This window comes from Macrobrachium nipponense, chromosome 34 (assembly GCF_015104395.2).
Source record: "Macrobrachium nipponense isolate FS-2020 chromosome 34, ASM1510439v2, whole genome shotgun sequence".
NCBI lineage: Eukaryota > Metazoa > Arthropoda > Malacostraca > Decapoda > Palaemonidae > Macrobrachium > Macrobrachium nipponense.
The window spans coordinates 29333805-29353672 of record NC_061095.1 but is presented as its reverse complement, the minus strand read 5'-3'; the positions used below and the strand labels follow the sequence as shown (position 1 = coordinate 29353672).

The window sequence follows — 19868 nt, the reverse complement described above, 5'->3', positions numbered from 1 at the left end:
AGAAAATGCATTTAACCCCGTGTCTTTGTTACGTAGCCAGCTTGGTTGGCTGGGTTCCAACTGTCAAATCCAGTGTTGCCATCTACGGATCATTGAAATTCTCTCTCTTTTTCTCTTTTGCTGATATGAGATAATTTCTATGGTACATGTGTATGTTTATTAATATTTTTGCATAATAATAATAATAATAATAATAATAATAATAATAATAATAATAATAATAATAATAATAATAATAACAATAATAATAATAATATAACTAATCTCAAAATTCACATGTGATAGTATTTTAAAGAAGTACAATAATCTATCCATTTCACTCTTTTAAATAAGGACAACCCTCTCTCTCTCTCTCTCTCTCTCTCTCTCTCTCTCTCTCTCTCCTCTCCACACGAGATACTAGCATGAGCTAGTGGTAACTCTCGCCCTCTGTTTGGGCTGGAAGTGTATGTATAAGTTTATCTTTAAGGACATTACTAAATTTTATGGTGAAATAATAATATACAGTACTAGTTTACAAATAATATTACATTTAATGAGATTAAACAGTAACAATAACATTCTCTCTCTCTCTCTCTCTCTCTCTCACGTATGTTTATTTGTTTTGTAGTGTAAATAAATTATTTACCTTATAACTAATTTTCAAATAATAAGATTAATTAAAAATAGCGATTCCCAGTCTTTTTATCCACTTGGAGGAACATGGGTGGGGGAGTAAATGAGTTTGATATACGAATTGGTGGAGGGGAGGAAGCGGAGTCTAGGGGTTATTCTCTCTCTCTCTCTCTCTCTCTCTCTCCATTATTATTCTCTCTGTCTCAGAAATAATTCATAATTTCACTCTTGAGGGTCAAATATATGATGTTGCCACTCATTGGTCTCTCTCTCTCTCTCGCTCTCTCTCTCTGTTATTTGCTGTAGGTATATATTTTTAATGGTAAAATGTTTAAGATGACTTTAAAATTATATTAATATATAACCTCAAAGATTAATGCAGTAATAGGTTAGTAATTTTAGGTATATTTGAAGTAGGATGTTATTAAAGGTATACATTTGGCATCTGAACTTTCAAGATAGGCAGTTATAAGCATTTTTAGTGGTGGTTTTAACTATTCGCGGGTTTAACTATTCGCGGGGGTGTCTGGTACACATCCCCCGCGAATACGGGGGGAACACTGTATATAGGATGGAATTCAAGTATTTAATCACCACTATCTTAAATCCTTGAAAGCCCTCAATTAATTCAGCAGTGGCAGGGGGGGAAATATTGTTTCCCTTAACACAGCCTAGTCATGCTGACACACCTAGCAGTAATACATTGTCCTTCTTTAGCTCCTTTTCTCTCCTAACCGCCTTGCTTAGTCTCTAGCCTTCTTCTCAGGGTTTTCACTTAGATTGTAGGATTGAACCATTCTTGTAATGGTTATAATTAACTACTAATCATGTACATGTAAAATATATAGTATTGCTTGCTAACATTGTAATCACACAGGCCTTACCAGTAATTGTTTTCCGATGATAGTATATACTTACTGTAGTAAGGACCTAGACTTAAGATATTGTTAAAATCTATTTAGATTTAAGCAATTTATTGAATAGGGTGGAATTATCTTAAGAGCTAGTTTCTCCCTTCCAGTAGTCTTATAGAAATTATATCCAAGCTTGTGAAAGTAATTCTCTGTTACTATTTCATGGAGCGACACAGGTTTAGCCCAGAAAAGGGATTTTGACAAAGGAAAAATCTATTTCTGGGCGTATGACCTGTGTCGCCCAGTGAACCCACCCCTTGCTTCCTCACCCTATGGCCCCAAGCTTGGGTGCTATTTTCAGGAATGGCTATCAAGGCGCTAGTAGTAGCGGTATTGGTCGGTAGATGGCTCTGGTATGGCGCCTAGTTTGAAAGGGAAGATTGACAAAGGAAGAGACTAAAGGGCAGAAGACCTTTGATAGTGGTTTTAACACGCCCCAGTTACTATATCGACACCCTATAAGGGTGAGCGAGCTGGGTACTATATTCCTAGCATTCCATGCAACTTTTTTCTCTGGTATATTTAGCAATATTTATATCTTAGAAATGGTGCTATAAGGAGCATTTCACTGGGTGACACAGGTCATACACCCAGAAATAGATTTTTCCTTTGTCAAAATCCCTTTTATGGTGAATTTAAAAAAAAATTTCCTTCCCTCCGCGCGCGGATTCTCCGCCGCAAATCTCCGAAATGCGTACATCACATTCTCGGAATATTTGCTCCGTTTCATATTAGGCATTTTATAGAGTTTTATATATGAAAATGTGCGCAATTTTAAGTAAAATACAACAAAAAATAATTGAAGGTTGTAGCTTTTCTTATTTTTGAAATATTTGCATATAAAAACAAATATATAAAAAATTCAACATATGGTCAAATTTAACTCGTTTAAAATGGTCGAAAACTGCAATAGTAAGCTAAAACTCTTACAGTATAGTAATATTCAATCATTTATCTTCATTTTGAAACAAATTGGAAGTCTCTAGAAAAAAAATATTTAGATTTATGGTGAATTTTTGAAAAAAACATTTTTTTACCTCCGCGCGTTACGAATTCATGCATCATTTTGTGATAATATTTTCTCTGTGTTGCTTTGATCGTTTTACAATGTGTTATATACCAAAATGATTGCAATTTAGTGTACAATACAACGAAAACAAAATTAACTCGTTAGTTTTAACCGTTTTGCTCACAGCACAATTTGAATACAATTATATATGAAATTTTGTTTTCGCGCTATCATATATCGCATTATTCATATATGATAATGATATTTTTTTCATTTCTGATGGTTGCATACTAAACTTTAGGCAATGACAAAAAATGGAGCCAAAAATGAACTCTTAATCTTGAAAAATAAGCGCGCTGTGATTTTTTGAAAAAAATATTTTTTCCACTTCAACGCTCACTCCGAGACCCCCTAGGCATACGGGATACGATTTTTATTATACCCCTTAGGCGTTTAAGGGTTAATTATTCTGAATTTCTTTGTAGAACCTGTTCACTAAGTGGGTTCAATTTTTCAATATTTAGAGACGAGCAAAAGATAAAAAATCTTCTTGCTCTTGGGTCTCTTTTATCAGTACTTTTGGAAGTTTCTCTCATTATTTAACCAAATCTAAAGACTAAATTATAATGTTGTTTAAGAAAACTGGGAAGCAAACTTACAGTAACAGTAATTTCAGCAGAACGGCAAATTCCCTCTGTATTTTCTGCTTCACAAAAATACAAACCAGAATCTGGGACTCCAACCCCATATATCTGAAAAAACAAATTAAATCTATTTTATACACTAGGTTAGGACAAAGTGAAAACTTTCTCTTGGATAGACATAAGACCTTTAACCCTTAATGGACGGATAGCTTCTCAGGAGTAGTAATAACAGGTTTGGGTGGTGGACGGATTGATCCTGTAGTGAAGCAATATTAAGTGCCATTGATTTGGAAGGAATTGGGCGGGAAAGAGGTGCTGACTTCAAGGGAGAATGTACTGCGTTTGTCTCACATGACGTCTTTTTGTAAATTTGCTCGTAAATATACCGAAGGGTTGCTGCTGGCTTTTGTTCTTGTTTCTTACAACAGTATGTCAGTTGTAAATGTAATTTTGAAAAGAAAAGTGCAAATAAATATTAGAAAAAACATGTACAGATAAAAAAAGTTACTGAATCTTTGTTCTCGGTAAGTTAACGTAAATATTTTTCAACAAATATGCTAAGATTTTGTTACTGAATTTTTTACTTCTTATCTGTTTTAATATTAAGTGAGCTGTAACTATAATTTTACAAATTAAAGTATTATTTATTTGAAAAAACATTTATAAGTTGGGAAAATTTACGACTGTCTTGTAAAAGTGGTCTCACAAGGGATTGTAAATATAGTCATTTTCAACTTCTCATTGAAGGTAGGGAAATTTTTTTTTCACCATGTGTATTTGCATATCTTCCTCTGTCGACTGATTTTTTTTTTGTTTTTTTGTTTTTTACGTAAATTGCCCAACCTCAAAGTTTACCCGACCTGGGGAGATGCATATTGATTTTTTTACTGATCCACTAAGGGTTAAAGAATATGGCCATGGTTCCACACAAATTCATGCTTTTATAAATTATGAGAAAAATTAACAGGTTCTTAGAAACATTTCAATTAAAATTCAAAGCTCATGATTGGTAAGGTATATCCATTTTACATAGACCATTTTAAATCATAAAACAAAAAATAAATATGAATATTGTAATTACATATAAGAAAACTCAGTATACCATAATAATTCTTTTTAACTGGTTAACAAGAGTTATTAATAGGTCTCAGTAAAATTCTTAACTAGGTTATTACTTTAATTATCACCTTTGAGGAAAATAATTAAAACACTCATCATTGCTGTCCTTTGGGTCTTGAGTGAGCCTAAATCAATTAGCATGTAATGTCTTGTAAATAAAAATAACACAGGTTTTTTCAAGATGGCTCCAGCACTTCCATAACTTCTATCAAAGCAACCACTCATCAAAGCTTCTGTCAAAACTTCAGCAAAAGAGATTGTATTTTCCACAAGTTGTAATGTTTCTTTGCATAGGTTTTCCTCACTTATGTAAGTGGAAATGCGTATTGTATGAAAGAAAGATACAGTGGCTTCGCGGTTTTCCGTATTTCACATTTTTGCAGTATTTTTCAAGGACTTTTGTGGAACACATTACACACTTTTCAACGAGGAAATTTCACTAATTTGCAGATTTTTTTCATATTGTGTTTGTAACTCAATGCTGATTTTTATGATAAAAATAATTTACAGCGTACTTGTAAAGTAGTTATGTATCTATTAAGCTCATTCCAAGTTGGGTCCCATACTGAGCATAATAAGGTGTATGACTCTCTCTCTCTCTCTCTCTCTCTCTCTCTCTCTCTCTCTCTCTCTCTCTCTCTCTCTCTCTCTCTCTCTCAAGGTAATGTAAGGTGTACTTAAATTATATTACTGTAAAGATTTTTGATGATAAAACATATTGTACAATAGTTAAAATACTCACTGATTATTTTAATCTTATTTTCCAGTAAAATCAGACTGAAAAATACAATAAAAATAATTAGCAATTTAAATATTGTACTAAATTCTTTATCATTAAAAACTTGACAGTAATATAATTTCAAGTGCATCTTATTTTACCCTTACAGAGAGAGAGAGAGAGAGAGAGAGAGAGAGAGAGAGAGAGAGAGAGAGAGAGAGAGAGAGAGAGAGTTACAAGGATTAGGATGTCTCAAAGACTTGTCAGTCCATCCGAGGAGACATCGTGTGCTCACTTATCTGTATGAGCAGGTTTTACTGTGCATTCACAGTCCTAATGATTTTGTCTAGCTTTCTTTCAAACTCTTCTACACTGCTGCTGTTTACAACTTCTGGTGGCAGTTTATTCCACGTGTCAGATACGTTGTATGTAAAGAAGTACCCACAATGGGGTGTGCTGTATCTCTTCAGTTCTAGTTTCCATCCACTATTTCTTGTATGGTTTTTGTTTAAGGGGGCCGGCCGGCTAATGCCCTTTTTTAAGGACAGGACTTTGATATTCATACCACTTAATAAGGTGACTTGGGACATCTCCAAACCGCATATGATTTTCGCCTCTGACCTTCGGTTTTGTGACGCCAGGGCGATTTATCCCGAAAATAACCATTTTTCAAATTCTATCTCCTCCCTTGATATTTAATATTAAGACCTTGGGATTACTACCATATTAGACCTGATGTAGACCTCCAATCGAATAGAGAGTTTTTTTTCTAAAAGTCATTTTTTTGTTTTTTTTGCTAGATATGAATTTTTCAATATGGTCAAAAAATAAACCCTATAAATCAGGAGAAAAAAAATTTAAAATAAAAAAATAAAAAAAATACGAAACAAAAATTGGAAAAAAGGGCTCTATTTGATTGTTCTATAATGTCTTTCTGAGTTATATACCAAATTCCAATGTTATAGCTTTAAAACTAAGTGAGAAGATAGATTTTGAAGGTCAATAAGTATAGTTTTGAGATACGGGCGTTCAAAGTTTTCCTTCGTATTTCTATAAAGACAATATTAATAAATAATGATTATTATGAATGTATATTTCTTTTTTATTTCTTTTTTTTTATTAATAAACCAAAACTATTTTATTTATCATAATTTAATCATAAATGATGATCCCTTTGCTCATATATCGCAGCCTGGGGCACTGCTTGAGACAAGATGGGGCACTCCTTCCTACACAATTCTCTCTCTCCCCTTCACTAACTCTGCTTATTACAGCGAATTTTCTTCTTCTGTGTGTTAGCGAGATGTTTTCCTTGTATTTTCCTCTTTGGCATGATGAAATTCTTGCCCAAAACAAAGATAAACAAACGTAATTGCAAGAGAATGTCAAGAGGTGAAAACTCTAGAATGGCGTACACTTTTTTTACAAAGACAATTTAATAAATCATGATTATTATGAATTTCATATTCCATTTTGAGTATTAAAAAACCAAAACTTTGTTATTTATCATAAATGAAGATCTCTTTGCTCAAAGATCGTAGCCTTAGGCACAGTGTGACGTGTGCTGTCAAGCAAGACGGGGGCGTCACTAAGCAACCCTCCCCTCTCTCTTCATTAACTACGCATATATTATGATATTCTGTAATAATACTTGAGCGATTTTTCTTCGTCTGTATGTTAGCGAGATGTTTCCCTTGTCTTTTCCTCATTGGCATGATGAAATTCTTGCCGAAACATACATAAACATACGTGAAAGCTGGCGAATGTCAGACGTGAAATAGAAGGTGTAGACTACATGACGTCTGTGATCGCACTAAAATGACTGGACTTGGTAGCTTGAGCCTGAAGTCTCCTTCTCGACTCGGGGAATGTCTACAGATGCCATTTCTCCCAATTTCTTTGACAATAATTATCAAAATTTACGATAATAGAAGAAATATTGCATTTTCTTGTACGGATCAATGTTTTAGGCTTATTGAGTTACGTTAACTAATTACCCCGTAACTACGAAAGTAAGAGGAATTTTGACGAAATATTTCGTATACGTATTCTCAATTGCCATATGAAGCTCCATGAATTTTTTCATGACTTTGCATTTTTCGCCCTATACCTCCATATATAGAGGTTCCGGCCGGCCCCCTTAATGTAAATAGGTTACTGTCTACTTTTTTTATGCCTTCCAGTATTTTAAATGTCTCTGTTAGTCACCTCGCAATCGTCGTGTTTCTAATCCATACATGTTCAGGCTCTCTAGTCGTCTTCGGTAACCTATTTGCCTGATGGATGGAATTAACTTTGTGACTTGCTTGTATTCCTTCTAATCTATTTATGTCTTTTCTTGGTGTTGGTGACCAAAAATGTACTGCATATTCAATATGGGGTCAAACTATTGATGTATAGAGCTGCAGCACAGTTTCCTTGTTTCTGTATTTGAACTGCTTCTTTATGTATCCCACTAGTTTCTGTGCCTTCTTTTCTGCTTTTATGCACTGTTTTGTGGGTTTTAAGTCCTTGGTAATAATGACTCCAAGATCCTCCTCTTGTTCTACACTATTTATGTCATTCCCAAGCAGCATGTAGCTGGCCTGAGAGTTGTTTGTTCCGATTTGTAACACTTTACACTTATCCATGTTAAAAGGCATTTTCCATTACTTTTACCACTCTCCTATTATCATTAGATCATTTTTTAAACTTTCCACAGCATCTGGGTCTACTGCATTTACACCTAGTTTGGTGCCATCTGCAAATTTGGCTATCCTGCTAGTTAAGCCTGCATCAATGTCATTAATGTAAATCAAAAATAAGAGAGGGCCAAAGACAGAACCCTGGGGAACTCAGCTTGTTACATCTGCCTACTCTGATTCCTCACCATTTATTACGACTCTGTTTTCTATAAGTTAGCCAGTCTTCGACCCAGTCTGCCGATTCCTACAATTCCTAAAGCTCTAACTTTTGTCATCAGTTTCTTGTGTGGGACTGTGTCAAAGGCCTTTTGGAAATCTAAGAATATTATATCTACTGCTCTGCTACTGTCGTAAATACCAAGCAGGTTATAAAAAAACTCAAAGAGGTTTGATAGGCAGGATCTTTTTTGTCTGAAACCTTGTTGGCTGTTTAACAACAAATTGTTTCAATCTATGTGATCCACAATTTGATGCAATTATGGACTAAAAAATCTTGCAAACAACCGATGTTACGCAGATTGGTCTATAATTTCCTGGCTCTTCTCTTGGACTTTTTTTTGTAAACTGGGGGTACATTTCCAAGTTTCCATCCTTTTGGTGCCTTTCTTTGTTCAGCACTTTTCCTGTAGAGTTTATATAGGTGAGGAACTATCTCCTCTTTTAGCTCTTTCATTTCTCTTGGATGAATCTCATCGGACCAGATTTGAACTTTTTTGAGTTTGTCTAGTTTGTTTTTAATATCCTCTTCTTTAAATATTATTTTGTCTAATGGTTCTAACCCTTCATATTTAATAGCAGGTTCAGAATATTGAGGTAGTATCTTCAGTTGTGAATACACTAGTAAAACACTTATTTAATAACTCTGCTTTTTCCAAGTCTGAGATCACCAGGTTACCTCTATTGTCCCTTAGGGGAACTATAATATTTTTTATTGGTTTTCTACTATTAACATGCACAAAGAATTCTCTTGTGTTTTCTCTACAAACTGATGCAACTCTCTTATCCTCATTTATCTTTGCATTTCTTACTAATTTGTCCACCAATCTACAGAGTTCTTTATGCCAGCTTGCTTCTATTGGTGTTGGGTGTGGGTTCACTGATTTGTGCAATCTGTCTCTTTCTCTTATCTTATTTTTAATTTGTCTGGTGAACCACTTTGGCTGAGGGTTGCCATTTGTTAGTATTTGCCTTAATGGTATACATCTAGAGCACTTTTCTGTGTATTCCTCCATGAACAAAGGGCTTCCCAGTGCTTATCTATGACTGTGTTCTCGTCATACTCTAGATTTTTAACGTACTCCTTTAGGTTTTTTAGGTCTTGTCGATGCCAGCCTACTCATTAATATCTTCTTCTCTTTTTTATGTTGAACATTAATTTGAAATGAGATAATTCTATGGTCACTTTTGCCTAGATTTACACTTACTGAAAGGTCAGATACTAGATTATCTTCTGTTGATAGGACGATGTCTAGTATGTTGTTCCCTCTAGTGGGTTTGAAAACCCATTGGTGAAAGAATTCATTTTTTACAAGATCTAAAAGTATCTTTCCTTGGACTGCTGCATTCAAATCTCCTATTATTATGCAGAGTTTCTTGGGGGGGTGTATCTCTTGTCCTAGCAGTGCATACAGCTCCTCATTGGACATTGTGATTGGTAGGGAGGTCCTATACACAGTATTAAGAGTTATCTTCCTCCCTAGGCTGTTTAAGTTAATGCCAATTACTTCTTGCATGGTTGTAATTTTACAACCCTTATTGAACTGAGGGTGGTCCCTAACATATAACAAAATGCCTCCACCTTTTTTATTGAGTCTATCTTTTTTTAACAACTTATATCCAGCTATATGGTATGTACTCTCCTACAAAGTCTCTTGCTGCCTCTTGTATCCATGTTTCTGTGATACCTATTATGTCTAATCCCTCACTTGCAACCAATGCTTTGAAGAGATCTACTTTGTTCCAATTTGACTGTGCATTACACTGCGCCACTCTGAAGGACTTTTCTATCTTCTCTTTTGTCCTCGGTGGCTTTATTAGTTTCCCTTACTATCACTGTTGCTGGCAGAGCTAATACTAACCATCTTCTGGGAGCTTTCCAATTTCTTACCTTGAAAGTTCATTCATTGAGGTGTTTCATGAGGTTTTTGTTGAGAAGGTTTCCTATTAGTTTTGCTCCTTGCAAATTCAAGTAAGTTCCATCTTTTTTATATCGTTTTTTATTCCCTATAAAGCTGTCCCAAAAGTTTACAAACCTAACACCATTTTCTTGGCATATTAGTTCCAGTCTGTCATTGATTCCAATTGCCTTACTAAAGGAGAATGGATTACATTGGTTCTGGGCAAAAGTCCTATAAGAATGCCGTTATCAGTTTTCTCTCGGATGTTCTCTACAATTTTAGTCAGGTAGGCTACAAGACCTGTCTGAAACAGTTCCTCCATCTTTTAGAAACAAGTAATTTCCTCCTCCCTGTATTATGACTGCACTTTTTCTATTATTTAGCTTGCTTTTTTTTCACTGCCTCAGCTATGTTCTTGCTCCCCCCGTGCACCTGGGTAAGAATTAACATAAGACCCATAAAAATGGGAACCACAACCATCCTTCATCTCACACATACCCAGTTTCTACCTACTACCAGCAAAATGGCTCAGTCCACTACTGACCCCTTACATCCCAGAAAAGTAGCTGACTAGTATCTATAGCTACCTGCACTAAAATGACAATTTGTCGAAAATTGCATTTTTCCTAACTATACAAACCTGAGGTCCTTTAACAATAGGAAGTAGCTAGCGGCAGCTGGAACGGTCGTAAGCTTCGAACAAGGGGAGAACGGTAGTTTAACTGCTTGTCCGACAGTCGCGCGCCGCGCGACTGGGAGGTAAACAAATCACTTTTGCTTTTGGGGGTTTTGGCCCATGCAAAATACGCAGAGTGAGGGGTGGCATGAGAAGGGACTATATGTAAAAAAGGACCTCAGGTTTGTATAGTTAGGAAAAATGCAATTTTCGACAAATTGTCATTTGTTCCGATACGTAATACAAACCATCGGTCCTTTAACAATAGGAAGACTCACTTCTTGGTGGGAGGAATCTGAGTCTTTTGATGAACAGACTGGTGTTCGTCCCATCCCTGGAATGCCTCCCTGGTCGTAAGAGCGAGGGAGGGATCCAAGCCTCTGTCCGATTGATCGGGGTGTGCACCGCAGGATCAATGGTCAGACCTCTGGCCGAGTACCTAAGAGAGAGGCAAGCGTATCTTCTTCGTACCAGCAAAGCAAAGAACTTGTTCCTGTTTGCAAGAGGCAACATAAAGTATGGGTTTGTCTCAAGCTGGCATCCACTTCCTCCCCTTGTTGGAGGAAGTGGTGGATATACGCTCCTATCCCTAGTGAAAGGGATAGGATGGGGCTCTGTTGAGTAGCTCACCTGCATCTTGTCCTAATCCAGCAGGGTGACGACCGTGTCCCTCTAACCACAGGTAGAGGGGAAGAAAAAGATGGGAAGAGGAGCCAGTCACACTCTCATTCACTCATCCATTCTTACGGTCACACCAGGACTCGATGCTGTTCAGCCTGCGAGGGTCTGGGTTCGCTACACAACGTGTTGAGCAGCCACCACAGGGTCCCCAAGGAAAAAGATCCAAGGACCTGTGGGCAATATCCGAAGGTAGAAGGAAGGGCATGTGGTCTGGTTGGACCAGACCCCTGCCTTCAGTACCTGCGCCACGGAGAAGTTCTTGCGGACAAGGCAGCATCTCCTTCGCATCGAAGGCGGTGAAGTCCATTAGGGAGGGGATTGTGAACGACTCGAACCAATCGTCAGGGACCGAAGGGTTCTGAGTCTTCGCTACGAAGTTCGGTACGAAATCGAGCGTCACGGATCCCCATCCCCTTTGGAGCTGGATGCTTGACTTATTTGCAGGAGAAGTCATGCAGTTCCTCAGAGGAAAAGAAGGAAATAGTCGCATGACCTATTCCTCTTCTCTACTTCGGTGATGTCCAGTACCCATACTGGTCTGTCCGTTTGCCACGAAGTCTCTCGCATCCTCCTATCCCCATGCAGCGAAGTTCTCGGTAGTGGATAGGACACCGACACTCCATGGTGGGTGTCAATGGTATGGGTACTGTGACAAGCTATTAAAACGAAGTAATGATTGCTCTGTAACAACCGAACTAAGTCAACAGCGTAGTTCGTAACTGACTCGGCCGCTCTGACAGCTGCCGACTGACTGCGTTCGGTAGGAGCAAGTTGTCAAAGCATCCGAGTAAGTCACGTGACCTTCGCATTAAAGGGTTATGCGAGAGACCAAACAAATAATGTATTTGTTTGTCACCAATGCCGGACAGCGAGGTGATGATTCTCTTAAGGCATGTGCCCAACAGGCGAAAGTCAATTGCCTTCTAGAGACCGAGGTCCCTGAAGGCAAAACATCTCATGGTTGTTGAATCTCAGCTAAGGAGAAACAACACTATGTACCGTTGAAGACGAAGGTAGATATTGAATGCAACCTACGTCTTCACAGACGAATTGAGAGAAGGATTCTCAAGATTCATAACCTGTGCTCACAAATGACTGAAAACGCTAACCGCTATTTCATTGCTGTCCGGTGAGAAGTCGTAGTTGCAATGAAAGCGGGGCGTTCTTCAGTAATGAAAACACAGGGGAAAGCGCCTGAAGAACTGCTTCTCATGGCTGAACATTTGGAAGTAGAGCTGTCAGGTCGGAGAGTAGGCGATGTCTTCTGACACATCTCGTAATTCGGGTTGAACAATGAAACAATTGTACACCTACGAATACGAGATATTTTGAAGACAAACTCAGATGTCTGCAAAAATCATTCGCATTATCGCAGTGCGATGCAGCGGGAGACTTGTACAGACCTTTCTGTTTTTTGGGGGGGGGTTATGTTACCGTGCGGTAAAACGAGAAGTGAAAGAGTCCAAGGAAGATCTCTCTATTGAAAATTCTCGCATGTCGAAGGCGATGGAATCTAGCGTCACAGCAGTAGATGGTCCTTCATTATTGCGAGAATCCCCATTAATCAGAGACCTAAGTCCATGATTGTTGGGCAGAGATACGGTTCGGTAGTCAATCAAACCAGGGGAGAGAGAGACATAACTGACCGTCCATCTCGGAGGCCCAGCTGATTACTTGAGCTGCTGTCAGGCAGTTCAATACGCAGTAGTTGAGGCCTGAGCTCTTCGCCGACTCGTCATCCTGAGTTGCCATGTAATCCATTATTCCATGAAGGAATGCGTTCGGCTAGAACTACCGAGCATAAAAGATATGCTCGAGCAATTATATTTAGGCGAAACGAATTTCGGTAAATATAAAAGTTGAAATGGTGTTGTCGTGACAAAACCATAAGTATATAAATTGAAACTGAAAACTCCTGGGAGGTTGCAGGCAACCCGAGTTGCAGTTCAATTAGAATACTTCTCTTCTAAGTCGCAATCCGTAGATAAACTAGGATATGCGCCTACCCCTCGGACAATTCAACTGCTTAGTAGAATCATGTCGCGAGGTTAATATACGTAGTATATTTGTAGGATTCTGAACAACGATCCTCCATCCTAAATTCTTTCCTTCAAGAAAACAAAATAAGGATTGGAGATCGACCACCTTTCGATCTCTATCAAAGAGTGAAGGAGAAGTCTTCCTCGAAGAAAAGCTTCAATGGTGAACAGAATACTAAACGAAGACGATAGTTCAAGCCAAACTGGATATTCCCGTCCGATCTTCTCTATTCCAGGTTGGTCGCCTACTGTCAAGATAGTTTTTTCTTTTCAGCAGCAGTCTTCTTCACAATGCTAGAAATTTCAGGAATTCGAGCATAGGCGAGGTTCCCGATTATCATGTAACATCGGGATTCTCGTCTCGCTCACTTTAGACCGTGGTCTCGCCTAAGTGTTTAGAGATCGGTAAAAAACTCGAACACTCTGAATGCGCTAGAAAATTCCTTAGAATTCTAAGCAGTCTGCGAAACCCCCACCGAATTCGTCAAACGATATCGGCTGGTGGTCCTCTCGATTCCCGTAGAAATCGAGAATGGGGCAGGGGATCCCTCCTCAACGACCGGGGCTTACGTCAGGTAGGACCCGAAGGTCCCCCCGGTAGCGCAGTCCCGAACGTGGATCCTACAGAGAAATCTCTGTAGGATCCCTCTTTCCCTCGTAGCCGTAAGGAGAGAGGGAATGGGGGAGGAATTGGATACTCGCTCGACCTTCCCAGTGGAACTAGCAGTTGGAGAAGAATAGGAGCAGCCATCGCCTTGCGGCGATGGTCTCTCAGAGTCTGGGAAAACGTATCGTCAGGAGAAAACGTTTTCCCGCGGAGGGTTACGAACTCTCATTGTAGGTAAGGGTCTGCCGCCACTGTGAACGTCGTCTGGGTGGGGCTGATCGACACCTGACAGGGGAGAGCCGATACCGTCCTCCGACTCATTCCAGTCCTCGTCGAGGTCGAAACCTCTCAGGAGGACCGAAGGAGTATTTAAATACGGTGTCCGAAGACACGTAGAAACGCCGCTGTCGCAGTAGAGGAGGTGGAAGTAGCTCGATCGACCGGCCAGAACTGAGCGAGCCTTCTTGTCCGGAGACGAGAGACTCTGGTTCGAGACAGAATCGGCAAGCTCCGATCGCGGCAGACCCACCGTCGGTTTGGGTTCCCTCTCGGGCCCCAAAACGACTCGAGCAGAGACGTGGGCTCTGCTGGTGGGAGCGGCAATCCTTCCGCAAGGTCATTATGCTGACGAATCAGCTTAATGACTTCTGCAATTTCCTCTGTATCTCGGGAGTAACCGCGTCTTGCGGAGTAGGACCGTCCAGTCCTTCCAACAAGAACAGATCCCGAGATACTCCTCCTTCCGAAGGAGGAATAGCGGCAGACCCCTGACGGTCGCCTCCAGCTACTTGCACGTATGTCCTGGTCGGTCCTAGAACCGTGCCTGGTCCATACGGCGTCATAGCGGGATCGCGAGCGGCGCACCTCTCGCGATCACTCATAGGTAAGGACCTCGCTCCGCCCGGTGTAGCCCGAGGAGGTTGAAGGTACAGGAGAGGCAGACCTGACGCCCCCCCCCCTAGCTCGCTGGCAGGACCAGCGTGCTTGGAGGGCTGCTGCTGATCGTCAACCCGCGGTGGCGATCGAGCAGCAGGCCTAGCCTTGCCGCTCGCCTGGGCGAGAGGCTCGGCTGAGAAACGTCGACGCTGATCTCTAGCGTCAGGCGAGCTGTTGCTGGTTACCATCTTCGCCCGGTCCCGATGGAGCGGCGTCAGGTGACCTGCTAGGTTCGCTGTCGCGGTGAGACCGGCGAGCCGTCCTCTCGGCGCGTCGAGCCGCTGGTACCAGCCGTGGCTGGTACCGACGGCCGCGGGGACCCCTTCCTCGCCTCAACTCGTGGCTGGTCAGCGACCGTCACGTCAACCCGAGCAGCCAGCTGGTCGCTGCGAGAGCGTCCACTGGCCTGACGCAGGAGTCGTCTGCACGGATCCTATCGCCTAGTCTTCTGCTCCGCGCTTCGGTCTTGACGGCGAGCGAGCTCGGGCGTCAAGACTTTGGCTGGACGGTCTCCCGCGGGAGACCGTCCACTCGGTACTTCTCGCTAACGAGAAGCCGAGGCGGATCCTGGTTTAGCGGCAGAACGCTAGACCAGGCGAGGAAGTGCCAGCCGAAGCTGGTACTCCTCTGGTCCCCGTCTTCTTCTCCTTGGTAGAAGAAAAGACGGGCCCTGGTTTTCCCGGAGGGGAGCAGGAGGACCAGCAGAAGAGCTCCCCGAATCGCCGGAGCGAGACGGGCCCTTAGAAGGGTCCCTCCCCGAAGGAGCCTTCTTAGGGGGGAAAACCCGGGTTACCAGCTGGTCGCTGCAAGAGCGGCCGCTGGCCTGGCAAGAGTCACCTGAGCGTCTCTCACCAGCCTTCTGCTCCGTGCCGCGTCTTGGCGCCGAGCGAACTCTGGCGCCGAAACTTGGCTGCACGTCTCCCGAGGGAGAACCGTACACTCGGGATCTCTCGCGAGCGAGAGACCGAGCCGGAACCTGGCGTAGCGGCATCGCGCTAGCACCAGGCGAGGAAGTACCAGAGCTAACCGATACTCCCTCTGGTCCACCCCGTCTATCCTCATTCCTTACGGAAGGGGAGGACGGGCCCCGACTCCCGAAGGAGCAGGAGGACCAGCAGAAGGACCCCCCGTCCCACCGAGGTGGGACGGGCCCTTAGAAGTTCCCGAAGGAGCTTCTTTAGGGGGGAAGGCAGCCTTCTTCTTCTTCGGCTTATGGGCCTTAGAAGTCGAAGGGGAAGAGGCAGCAGCAGACGATGAAGACGAAGATGACAGCTTCCTCTTCTCCTCTTCCTCGTCAGCTCACGCAGGACAGTCGTCAGGTCCTCCATCCAGGCCGGAGCCGGGCTATTGCCGAAGCAACACGGCCCGACTGCACCTGTCCGGAAGGACCTGGGACTGGGGAAGACACCACGTGGGCAGGACCAGCATGGACAGGCACAGGAACAGGAGCGACAGGAACAGCAACCAGCTCAGGAGCGGCAGGAACAGCGGTACGGTAGACCCAGAAGGGACAGCCAAGCCAACAGCGGAATCACATCAGCGGCAGGTACGGCAGGCCCAGCGATCGCCTCGTAGAATCATCGGCAGCCAGCGGAACCTGGGTCCTGGCGGCGCCCGGTCCCGGGGCGAGCTGCTGGAACAGCGGAAGTCTGGGCAGGCAACACGAAGAAAACAGGCGGCGGCGGCAACCCCACCTCGTACGGCTGTGCGGCCCTAGTAGCGGCAGACGGCGTCATCGACACAGCATGGGGAGTGTAGACCAGGAGGGGGGGAGCAGCAATAAGCGGCCGTGGGTAGTAGTGGAGACCGCCCCAGACCTCGCTAGACGCTGCAGCAGCCCGTGGATGCTAGGCACGCCCTGCTCCGCGGTGGTCCATACCTGTCCAAGGTCGTCTCCCACGGATGTAGCACAAACCTGCGGTAACATAGATAGATTAGTAAGAGGGGTTCCCTCACGCACGGGGGGAAGACATGCCCCACCCCGAACGCAAGGAAGACCCCAAATACAAAATACAACGAAGAAAGCTGAGCGGGGGGCAGGAAGGAAGACGAAGAATCGGATACCAAGGGAGTCGCGGGAGAGCTTTCGACGACTTCCTGGCAGACCTTCGCTTCCCCTACCCCCGCACAGCAGTGAAAAGTAATATGAAAATGAAACAGAATACTGCCCTTGCGATTCACTTCATAGAACTTAAAGGGGAAAAGATCAATTCCCGGGTAAGAACGGAAACTTGATCCAATATATGATGCTATCATAAAAATATATATGAAAATGAAACAGAATACTGCACTTGCGATTTCATTTCACATAAAAAAAATCGTAACTGTAAGGATCAATTCCCGCGGGTAAGAACGAAAATTGATCCAAATTTAAATTTCATGCAAAATAAATAAATGAAAATGAAAAGAATATTGCAATTGCGAATCCACTTTCATTTGCATTCTATTATACAAAATTAAAAGGCTCGTGCCGAGCGCAAACACACTCTCGGTAACGAACGCACAGGGCAAACATATAATGAAAAGAGTACTTACATTTTTCAATTACACACTTTCGCCCAAAATACATGACTCGGCGCGAGCTCGCCCGCCCTCGGCCACCGAGGCATAATTCAAGGGTTCAATTCATGAAAAGAGAGGAAATCGCCGCATCTACGGCGATAACTCCATGTTGGTTCATAATTAAGTAATGAAAATGAAAACAGTGTACTTACAGTTTCATTTTCAAGTCAAACAAACCATTAGTAGAAAACACAATATAAACAAAGCATACGACGATGAAGCGGGGCAGAGAGCGATGACGAACACGTCCTTCACACGCGGCCGAAAGCAAAAGTGATTGTTTACCTCCCAGTCGCGCGGGCGCGCGACTGTCGGACAAGCAGTTAACTACCGTTCTCCCTTGTTCGAAGCTTACGATCCGTCCAGCTGCCGCTAGCTACTTCCTATTGTTAAAGGACCTCAGGTTTGTATTTACGTATCGGAACAAATAGCATTCATATCACTGTTAAATAAAATAGTACAGTACGTACTACTAAAGATGATGGGATGAGCTTTGATCAGACCAGATCTCTAACATAAGCAGTTACCCTTTAAATGTGCTGTTCAAATTTTTGAATGATAAGAAAACAAAGTATCTAACCTTAATTATGTTACTGGCACCCTTTTGGATTTCTTTTCCATTCTTGTACCATGTATAAACAGGCTCTGGCTCAGCTAACACTTCCATATCTCAAGAAAAGCTGAAAAAAATAGAAAAAACAAAAAAGGCAATACATTACATCTCACGATCAAAGACAAAGGGCAATCTTTAAATTTCAAGTGAAAATGGAGAAAAATATAGATCAAGTATTTCACAATATGTATCTAGTATTAAAAAATACACAAATATATATATATATATATATATATATATATAATATATATATATATATATATATATATATATATATATATATATATACACACACACACACACAATTTATACTGTATTTCTGATAAGTATACGTCTTTTTATATAAATTTCTATGCTTCATAGATACAACCCTACCATATTCTAATGAATCCTTATCATCTGATGCAATGAAAAAGAATACACCTGCTTACTGAAAGTGAATACAGAAATATAATTCTGAATGGTAAATAGTATTACAAACACAGTTAATATTCCATAGCTAGAAGGTGCAGGGTATTTAAGCATGGTCTTGCAATATTTTAGCAACATTTAACTGCAATCTTTCATACAACTGGATCTCATCTTATATGTATTCTGATATGAAAGACATGAATTTTATTTCATTACCACCATCCAACTGCTGAGGCTGTTGCCCATTCTTATGCTGGCTATGTTAAATATCCTAATAAGGATGCTGATGTAGTGGCAGACAAATGTGGCAAAAATTACACACCAAAAGGGTTAGATAATAAGCCCTGAAACTCAAACGATGCATTAGATATAATGGCTTGCTACAGCTAAAATAGTTAAATAGTGGTTCACCAGAGAGCAGGAGATTTGACAATTCAGTATGGTGGTTGTTGTCTGCAGCAACAATGTTCGCTAGATTCTACAGGAAGGAATGTTGTTCTTAGCAAGAAATCCCCAGGTGAGCAAGCAAACTGTGTCCCCATAGAAGAACCTGACCCTCTTGTCAATTGCGTGGAGCTCACCAACCCTCTGAGTAGTTGCTAGGGCCAAGAAAAAAATTGTCTTCTGGGTAAGATTTCTCAAAGACGACGGGAAAAGGGTTCAAACCATGAACCCAAGATCCATTTTAGGAGCATGTAGTACTGTGGCGGGATCACAAGCTAGAAAAAAAGCAGGCAAAACCCTCCCCACATTAACCTAATCACTCCAGCTGCCCAACCCACCCCAGTCACACTTTCTTCTTTACACAACAAAATACACGCAGAACAATTGACCTATAGCTACGCAAAACAAAAAAACACAAAACACAAAAAACAAAAAATTCTCAAAACACATGTACTTACCAATCAATCCAGTTACTCCGGGCTATCCTGTGCTGTCCGCTGGTAAAGGTCACTGGGACACCAACAACACCAACACCAACAACAACAACCAAGAACCATGACACCACAACCCAACAACTCAACAACAACACAACAACCAAGGACAACAACAAAACAACAACAGTCAAGGAACACAACCACAACTCAACAACACAGCAACCAACCAAGGAACATAACCACAACCTAACAACACAACAACCAACCAAGGAACACAACCTCACATATAACAACAACAAAACACAACAAAAGTCCACTGCACAAACACCACAAAAAATCACAACAGCACAGGCACAACAACTCTAAGCAAAAACACTAACTTAACAACACCACATGACAACAAAAATGACAATTTGTCCAAAATTGCATTTCTGGGCTCAGCTCGTGTCGCTGCGCGAAATATCCTTTAATCTATTATTTCTAGGGTAAATGTACTAACACATACCAGAGAATAAATAAATAAAGAAAAAGGTCAGTACAACTGACTCGCTCACCCTCCAAGAGGGTGTCGTATGAACACTATGGCGAGTGAGACCACTAACCACGAGCCGATTGCCAATAGAAATCTCCCACTACAAAATCCCC

General features: G+C 41.5%; 1 protein-coding gene across 1 annotated transcript in view; it reads right to left on the bottom strand.

Moving 5' to 3' along the window:
- The window catches only part of LOC135208004 (uncharacterized), a gene marked incomplete in the record, with an annotated part of 189155 nt that overhangs the window by 119328 nt on the left and 49959 nt on the right, over positions 1 to 19868 (bottom strand). Inside the window, 2 exon segments of the mRNA XM_064240099.1 lie at positions 3198 to 3290; positions 17902 to 17981. Coding sequence (XP_064096169.1) covers positions 3198 to 3290; positions 17902 to 17981 — 173 coding nt within the window.